Here is a 9321-nt window from a genome sequence, read left to right as displayed (position 1 = left end):
AGATGTTCCATGCCGAGTCGGGGATCCAAGATGCCATTTACCAACGTTATAATTACTTGTTAAACACTGGCTTACAAATTGTTACTTTCTAGAATGTCCAGGAGGGGTGGGAAACCACTGGCCCGTGGACCCCCAGAGGTTTTTTTCTCCCTCAACCTTCAGTTGGGAGTTTTTGTTCCTTTCCCTAGTGGCCAGTAGGTATACTTAGAGCTCTATAATAAGTTCTTCATTATGGTAGCCATTAGTTGACTGTCTTCTTTGTTTGTATCAATTTTTCTTGCTGTATGTCTGTGTTAAAGCGTTCCGTGTCACTACGTGAGAAGAGCGCTCTATAAAAATAAATAAATTTAGCAGATGCTTTTCTCCAAAGCAATGTACATCTCAGTGATTGTACATTACATTAGGAGAAAGAGACACGGCTGCAGACGTGATTCTTAGGGAAACCTAGTTTGTTACCTTCCCCTTGATGCACCGATGTTCATCACACAAGTAGGTGCATAAAACGCAGGAGAGACTAATAGTGATAACCTTCCTACAATTTTTTTTAAGGTACACAAACATTTAAATACAATACAGGAGTAGCAGCCTTGTAAAGGGTTATCTAGGTTGATCATAAAGTTACGGTGCATAAACATTTACATCATATATGAACTTAAGAGATCACGGGCGAAATGGGTCGAGAAGATATGTGTTTTCAGACCCTTCTTAAATATGGACAGAGATTCAGCAGTTCAGCATGTGAATATTTCAATATTTTTACGTTTGCCACAAAATACTGTTCGAGCCTTTCCAAATAGGCATCGAATTGTTCCTCACTTTCGTCAAAGTGGAAATCCTCTGGCTTCCCGAAAGCCATTTTCAACCAGCTCTGTTCGCCATCGCTCTTCAGCACTCACTCTGTCCCAGGCCTCCCTGGAGTTACTCATAACTCTGTTTCTTTACGGTAAAACATCCCATCCTCGTCCTCTCAACAGTTCGTTACGCCATACAATGAAATTCTTACTCTGTGAATCCTCTCAGCAGCCTATGACATAAATCATAAGGACGTAAGGAAGGAAAAACACAAGAAAAACAAAAGGAAAAACACAGGGAAAACACAAGGCGTAAATTGCAAATTTACAAAAATTACTATTAGTAGAAAAAAATCAAGAAACGAGGTTATATACGTATATAAAATGTACAGTGCACAATGTAAATACGGAAGTCGTACATGTGCAAAGTCCTGCAGAGGTAGATTGGGTCTATTCGCAGTTAAAGGGGGGGTGTGCAGTGCAACCAGCACTACAAGTTTTAGAACGGTTCCCGAAAAGCTACTAACAAAAAACACCAGCGCAGGCATATTGCCGTCTCCTTCTTCTTACTTTATTCCAACATACTGTCACTTTGTTGCTGAAGTTACACTTTCTAACCCTACGTAGTCACTCTTCAGGAGCACAGGCTGACACACGAGTGGTTTTCCCAGCAGCCGTTTTTCCAATGCTACTGCAGAGATGATGTCGCTGCACTGCCTTTACTCTGTTTCACTCTGTTTATATTTGCTGAGGTCCTGCAAAGCTGGCAGAACCGGAATGAGATGGTGTTTGAAGAGGACCGCTGACGGTGCTCTCACCACATGCTGCATTCATTCCAGAGGGAACGCCTTGGTTGCGGTTTGCTCCGGACCAGCCCAGCTTTGACCGCTGCGGCATGCCTTGCGATTGGTTCATGCGTTGGACGTGAGACCTGACAGCAGGAACTGTTTTCAGTAACAGCTGCTGCTACCTGCTCTCCTGGGTGCAGCATGGAGAAGAGCGGCGATGCACAGGTGCACTCGAAAGTGAACGCCGGGGACAGCACCACGGATGACACGGACCCCCAGGGCCAGGAGCGCAGCCAGTGGGCCAGCAAGACCGAGTACATTCTGGCCGTGGCAGGAAACATCGTCGGCTTGAGCAACGTGTGGAGGTTCCCCTACCTGTGCTACAAGAACGGAGGGGGTGAGTTTCTGCGGTCATGACGCTCGCCGAACGTGCTCCTTCTGCCCAGCCGCCATCCGACACGGCCTCGATCCCGAGGCTTTCGGTCCCGTGGCCCTCGCAGCGAGGAGCTTCGTTGAACCTTTAGCATTCTTTCGCAGGAGTCACGGCGGCTCCGCGACGCAGCCGGGCAAGCGGCCCCCCAGGGCTGCACTGATACCCAGTGGACCACGCCTTCCAGCGTTGGTTGCCGGGCCAAGGAATGTGGCGGAACAGGCCTGTGGTTTCGCCGACGTCCCCCATGGGCACATTTCTGCCCGTACTGTTAAAAGACAGAGTCACAAGGAAACCAGCTCTGCTCAGAGATGTTCTCCAGCTTCCCTTCTGCCTTCACACAAAAGATCTTCTATTAGGAATAACAATGACGACATGAATGACAATAAGAAGAACTTACTTACAGGTTTCATCAGTCTAAAGAAGACTGTCTTCAACATCAGTACCGCAGTACTTTTCATGCCACTTTTACTGAATTTATCACCGTTAATTATAGCACACGGCAGAATTGAACTAAAAAGTGGTCAGTACTTTCAAAGCAGAAGCGCAGCATAATGGGAAACCTGTCAATTGTTCCACTCATCTTGATGGGATTATGATTTAAGAGTTGCTGTGTGTTTGTTTTGGTCGAGGTCATTTCAGATCTCCGATCGAAGATCGGTAGCCGGTTCCATGTGCACCGCAGCCGCATCGAAAGGCAGGAAACTTAATCACCCTGTTCCCCATAAAGGCCTGTCATTTGCATATGTTCAGGATACAGCGAGGGCCACTAGGCAAACTGGAAAAGTCACTGTGAAGACGTGGGGAAAATGCTCATCTCGAAAACAAAGCATATGGAAGAAACCTCTCTCGCACATCCTGTGTTCTGGAATAAATGACACTCCTGAACACATCGTCCATGGAGTATATCAAAGTAGATGCTGGTACATAATGGCGTATGTTCATTTTCTGTTCAAACCGTGTTTGCTGTGTCTGGCAGGGGCGTTCTTCATCCCCTACATTGTGTTCCTGTTCACCTGCGGAATCCCCCTCTTCCTCCTTGAGACGGCCCTGGGGCAGTACACCAGCCAGGGGGGCATCACCTGCTGGAGGAAGATCTGCCCCCTGTTTGAAGGTACTTGGAAGTTACATTGAATATTAAAAGACAGTTCACTGTTACTCTGGAACAATTTCATTACCTTTTCTACAACAATGCAGCTTAATATTTTGCCTGTTTTATAAGCCTTCACCACACAGTCACGATGGGAATGCTGTAATCAGCTGTAAAAAGTGTCTCAGACAGAATGGCATATTGAAAGAATGCACTGTTATGAGTTTAAATGAGAACATGTGCTTCTTTCAGAAATACCTGGACTTTGCAAAGTGTAAAACCACCATGTATCAGTAAAATGAGCCTTAAAGCAAGAAGTTTCCAAGAAAGTTCGTAGGTGCTGAAAGGGCAAAACAGCACTCAAAAGCCTTGCCTATCACTTTACAACAGGAAGTGGTAAAATGCATTTTATTTGAACTCTCAGGCCTGAATAGTGACGCAGATGTGAAAGCTTTCGAAAACAGATATTTTGTACGAGTCGTTCGAAAGTTTGAGATGAATGACGAACCGGACGGACTCGTCATCTGAGCAGGTTTTTCTGCAAAGCTCTCCTCCTCTCCTTCTCCTTGTGCCTCCTTCTTCAGGCCTGGGCTACGCCAGTCAGGTTGTTGTGTTGTACACCAGCATCTACTACATCGTCATTTTAGCCTGGGCTGTGCTCTACCTCATCTATTCATTCCGCTTCGAGCTGCCCTGGGCCACCTGCACAAACTACTGGAACACAGGTGTGGCATCTCTCAGTACCACTCCAGGGGCTTCTGGGAGAGTACAGTGATCACTGAGAATAACCTGTGAGTGGATCACTGAGGTTTGCTAACAGTACAGAAAATGAAGTATAATATATCAAAGTACATCTTCTACATGTCCTCCAAATGCTTGCAGTACAAAGCCTTTCACTGCACGTCCTACTAAGTGTGGTTGCGTATGTGGCAAACAAAATTTGAATTTGGTTTGACTACAGCTCATTAAGTAAGCACTTGGGTGGCCATGACTGATGAACCATGATGAGCTAAACCTTCCTCTTCTCCACTTATCCTCTCAGAAAAATGTGTAGCTTTGAGCCATAACTCCACTGACCAAATCCTGGATGAAATTACCTCACCGGTGGTGGAATTCTGGGAGTAAGTGTGGCAGTTACTGTATGTCTCAGCACTTTGTACCCATCTCTGTTTCACGTGTGCTCTGGTCAGCTGATTCAATGAGCTTTATTCCCATTACCGTCCCCAAGGAGGAGGATTCTTGGCCTCTCCAAAGGTATCGAAGAGTTGGGCACTGTCCGCTGGGACCTTGCTCTGTGTCTTCTGCTCTGCTGGATCATCTGCTATTTCTGTGTCTGGAAAGGTGTGAGGTCCACCGGAAAGGTGAGGGCCCTGTGCCACACACTTTTGAGATGCCCTGAACGGGAATCCACTTGGAAGGATTGTGTTCAACAGTGTTCTTCTGCTTCCAGGTGGTGTACTTCACAGCCACGTTTCCCTACGTAATGCTGGCTATTCTGCTGGTTCGCGGACTCACCCTGCCTGGAGCTAAGGAAGGCGTCATCTTCTACTTGTACCCCGATGTCAGCCGTCTTGCTGACCCTCAGGTATCTTGCACTAGTCCTGTTTCTACCATCGTATAGTAAGGAGGTTGTTCAATATATTATTCTCAAGGTGTCAAGACCTCATCAATATTGTGTAACGGCTCAGAGGAGAGTAAAGCTCCTCCACCTGGACACTGGGCTGTGGAATGCCCACACCAAACATGAGCACCTTCTACTAGATGTAGGAGACTTGGAGGCGGTGTAATTACTGAATATGTGCGCCTGAAATTCACATCTGTATCTCTATATACATTTAGAGTATTTATTTAGATTAACATTCATTCATTTGGTTCAGACTAGTTATGCTAAGACCCCCCATTTAAATACTTAAACTGTAACGTCAACATTTAAGATGTGCGGTCCTTTCACAGTCCCTTTTTAAAGCCAGGAGGAGAGCAATGTTGGCATGTTAGCGTAGCTTTCCGCTCTGCTGACCTCGTTCAGGGTTTCTTCTGAAGCACCACTACTTTGCTTTCTTCTAAACCAGGTGTGGGTGGATGCAGGGACTCAGATTTTCTACTCTTACGGAGTGTGCACAGGATCCCTGGTAGCTCTGGGAAGCTACAACAAGTACAACAACAACTGCTACAAGTGAGTGGAGCACAAAAACATCCATTTGACCACACTCATGTGTGTGAAATGTCCCATGGGAGCTAGAGGTCTTGCACAACCCTGTGACCATAACAAGAACATGAACAACGAGTTTCTCAGATCCAGTGCTTTGTTGCAGAGACTGCATGTATCTGTGCCTCCTGAGCAGCGGCACCAGCTTTGTGGCTGGATTTGCCATCTTCTCCGTGCTGGGCTTCATGGCCTATGAGCAGGGGCTGGAAATCTCTGAGGTGGCTGAATCAGGTGAGGTTCATGAGGTCCAGACTAAACTGGAACCCAAAGAGTTTGCAAACTACACACTGCTAGTCCAAACTTGCAACACAGCAAGGACTATGACGGATGGTCTGCTTCTGCCACAGGTCCAGGCCTGGCCTTCATTGCATATCCTCGAGCGGTGGCCATGATGCCCGTGCCCCAGCTGTGGGCCGTCTTCTTCTTTGTGATGCTCCTTGTGCTGGGCCTGGATTCTGAGGTATGCTAATCTTTCTCTGTCTCGGCCCCCATGTTCTCAGTGCAGGGATATTTTCCCCGGGGGTTGGAAATGTGGGGGTGTGGGGGTGCAGTGGTGCAGTGGGTTGGATCAGGTCCTGCTCTCCAGTGGGTCTGGGGTTCGAGTCCCACTTAGGGTACCTCGCGGCGGCCTGGTGTCCCAGCGTTCCGTCCTCAGTGTGTCCCCTCCCCCTCCAGCCTTTCGCTGTGTGTCCGGGTTAGGCTCCAGCTCCCTGTGACCCCGTATGGGACAAGCAGTTTCAGATGATATGTGTGGGTTGGAAATGTGAGATTACTCATTTTCAATTGCATTTTTTCTTTTATTTGACTCCATTTTCAAAGCTGCTTGCAATAATTCATCAAGTTACACAGTAGGGTAATTTTTACAACATCAGCCTAGGGTAAGTGCTATAACAGACAGTGGTATCATGCAGATGTTCATATTCTTTTAGATAGCAGAGTTCTTTCAACAGTGGATCCAAAATAGCCCAGCAGAATGTTCCTTTCATGGAGATACATGTGAGCACTGCAGTCACTCTGACAGCTTCCTATGCTTTTCATTTGTGGAACTGATGGAAAATGTGAAGCAGGCATGTGACTAGGGTATGTACAACCGCTGTCATGTTTGCACCTACAGTTTGTATGTCACGAGTCTTTAGTCACTTCCATCTCGGACCTGTACCCCACCTTCTTCAACATTGGCCACCGCCGCAAAATCCTCCTGCTGGTGCTCAGTGTGGGAAGCTTCCTGGTCGGCCTGGTGATGGTCACAGAGGTGAGAGCTCACCTGGACCTCTCACCTGGAGCACATGTGACAGAAGTGACTGATGACGAAACTTACGAACAGACTTGCTGCCCTCACAGTGCCCTTAAGATGAGGAACCAGTGTCCTGTCGTCTTCTTTTTTCTCTTTGCTGCCCTTTTCCTCTCATCTCAGATGATGAGCCTTCATTAGGAAGCGTTAATGAACTGTAAAGAAGTCTGATCTCTTCAACACCTTACAGTTTAGCTCTTGTTGAAAATGGTAGAGCACTGCAGCGCAGATGGGTGAGTAGAAGGTCTTGGCTCCGAGGCTCATTTCGCTGACAACCTTAGGTGTTAGGTAAACATTTTCATGCTTTCGTGTAAATGTAGTAAATATTGATAAATAGGAGCTGATTAGTAAATGGAAGCACTCATCTCTCCAGGGAGGACTTTACATCTTCCAGCTCTTTGACTACTATGCGTGCAGTGGAATGACGCTGTTGGTGTTCGCCCTCCTGGAGTCGGTGTGTGTGGGCTGGGTGTACGGTAGGTAGGGCGGAATGTGGCGGAACGAAGACACGGCTAATGTGAAATACTACGGTAACACACTGCTTCACACAGGCTCTCGGCGCATGCTCAGCAACATCGAGGACATGATTGGCTACCGGCTCTGGACCGTGGTGCAGTATACCTGGGTTGTCCTCACCCCCGCTATGTGCACAGTGAGTAGCAACGTCCTCTGGGGTCTGAAACTGTGGCTTTAGCACTAGAAGAATGAGTACATGTGTGTCCCACCTCCCAGCAGGCATAGTAACAATAGTAATAACCCTTAGTATACCTGTGGTTGGACACATGGCAAATCAGTCTCATGTTCTCTCCCACAGGGCACCTTCATCTTCTCCCTGGTCAAATACACTCCCCTCAAACTGAACAACTTATACGAGTACCCCTGGTGGGGCTATGCCATTGGTGGCTTATTCACCCTCTCCTCCACACTGTTGATTCCTCTGTGGATGGTCTACGCCATGGCCATCACCCCTGGGACCACGTGGGAGGTAAAGCAGTCTGACAGAGTGCCTGGAGCTGGATGGGTCTTTAGGGGATGTGCCTTCATGTACTCTCAGTATTTTCTGTCTCTAAAGGCACGTGAGTTTGGGGAAGAATGCTAAGCGGCGAAGCATTTAGATGAGTCTCAGCTTTTCCAGAAGATACATAGCTGATAAGATCAGAAGAAATGTGTTTCCTGAAGGCCAGTAAAACAGTGGGAACTGACCGTGTCGCGTTTAATGCAGTTTCCACTGTTTGTGCTTCCTCTCCTGTCCTCTACCCACACCCCCGACAGAGAGTGCGAACTCTGTGCACCCCAGCCACAGACCTACCTACTCCTCTGGAGCAGAAGCAGAACCCTACCACCTTCGAGAGCTTCACGGAGCTCTGCACCCTCCGTCCGAGCCGCACGCCGTCAGCCCAGTGGAACGGACTCGTGTGACCTCCCCCAGCCCGTGGTCATGGCAGGCATCCCGGCGCCTGTCAGTGGCAGGTGGCACGTTGTACTCCCGTCTTAATCGAGGACTCATCTAGTGTGCAGCAAGTTATTGTTTAACTCAGTATTTCCTCGTCAGCAGGACCACAGCGCATCGTTCGCCAAACATAACATTCCCTTCAGTCCAGGTTTCCTCACAGCCATGTGATCCTGGTGGCCTGCAGGGTCTCTGGGCTTCCTCTCCACATGAACTCTAAGTGCGCACCTTCACTAAAGCTCAGCTAAGACTGAACTCGTGTTAAAGCATTCGTGCCATGATTTTTCAGTTGTGTTCAAATTCATTTTGGAAAGCCAGCTTCACTGTGCGTGTCTGTGCTCAAATATTTTACCAGCGTTAGAACACCTGTAAAACTAAACAAATTATTCATTTACAGTCCCTACTCTAGCAGATAACTTTTCACCTAGGGTACCTCCTGGACACGGTCAGTTCCATCCATACATCACTTATTGGTTTGTGGTAATTCACTATGCCTTGTGATGCAGTCAGACACCAACAGCAGTTTACTGCAGATGGTGAGTAAGGCACATATGTAAATTGTGAAACTGTAATTTCTAAGAAATGCTGCATCACCTTAAAGCATTATTTTTTACACCTCTTAAGCTCAATGAAGGGTGGTGGCCAGGAGCTCAGTGCTTCACATGCCTCTTACTGGCCCCAGAGAATCATTTATACTCATAGACCCATGTTTACTGTATGTCTTCAAGCCAAGAGTATTTATAATATAATATTCAATTCAATTCAATGTATTTTTATAGAGCTCTTCTCTCACAGTGACACAGTGAGCCTTAACACAGACATAAGGCAAGAACAACAAATAGATCATATAAGAAACAAAGAAGACAGTTGACTAATGACTACCATAATACAGTACTTTTATAGAGCTATAAGTATGTCTACTGGCCATGGAGGAAACAAACAAAAACCCTCAATGGAAAATCGAGAGAGAAAAAAACCTCTGGGCGTCCAAGGGCCAGTAGCATTTTCTCTGCTGCGCCACCCATTCTTTAAAGAGCTCATCGGGGGCTTCAGGCAGGCTGGGTGTTTTTTCCACAAAAGTGGCGATATCTTCGCCCGTGAGCGAATTTGCGTTCGAAGATTTGCTCACCTCGGCTACATAGCCCTGCCTGTCCGTCGTCGCGGTACGCTGTTCCGTGTCATCCAGCATGTCATCCAACCTCCTCGGGAAAGCGTCGCTCTCCGCAGGGCAACTTTCCCCAGCACCTGCTCTCGGTGGCAGTTCGCTGTCTCCTT

At 47.4% G+C, this 9321-nt stretch overlaps 1 protein-coding gene across 4 annotated transcripts; it reads left to right on the top strand.

Moving 5' to 3' along the window:
- The first annotated feature begins 1559 nt into the window (after positions 1-1559).
- Positions 1560-8838, top strand: slc6a22.2 (solute carrier family 6 member 22, tandem duplicate 2). Of its 4 annotated transcripts, none has more exons than XM_018746874.2 (14): positions 1560-1976; positions 2989-3123; positions 3684-3824; positions 4142-4220; positions 4328-4460; positions 4550-4684; positions 5169-5272; positions 5412-5536; positions 5653-5765; positions 6420-6557; positions 6970-7072; positions 7148-7248; positions 7411-7581; positions 7869-8838. In XM_018746874.2, the coding sequence occupies exons 1-14, from the start codon at positions 1781-1783 to the stop codon at positions 8013-8015; spliced, it is 1821 nt and encodes a 606-aa protein (XP_018602390.1). In that variant the 5' UTR covers positions 1560-1780; the 3' UTR covers positions 8016-8838. The 4 variants fall into 4 exon arrangements, with proteins under 4 accessions (XP_018602390.1, XP_018602389.1, XP_029101735.1 ...); XM_018746873.2 differs by having other exon boundaries at positions 1897-1976; positions 2117-3123; XM_029245902.1 differs by lacking the exons at positions 7148-7248; positions 7411-7581; positions 7869-8838 and adding an exon at positions 6235-6301 and having other exon boundaries at positions 1897-3123; positions 6970-7067.
- The last annotated feature ends 483 nt before the right edge of the window (positions 8839-9321 follow it).

The sequence above is a fragment of the Scleropages formosus genome, chromosome 2, assembly GCF_900964775.1.
Source record: "Scleropages formosus chromosome 2, fSclFor1.1, whole genome shotgun sequence".
Taxonomy (NCBI): Eukaryota; Metazoa; Chordata; class Actinopteri; order Osteoglossiformes; family Osteoglossidae; genus Scleropages; species Scleropages formosus.
This window is presented reverse-complemented; position numbering and strand designations above follow the sequence as displayed.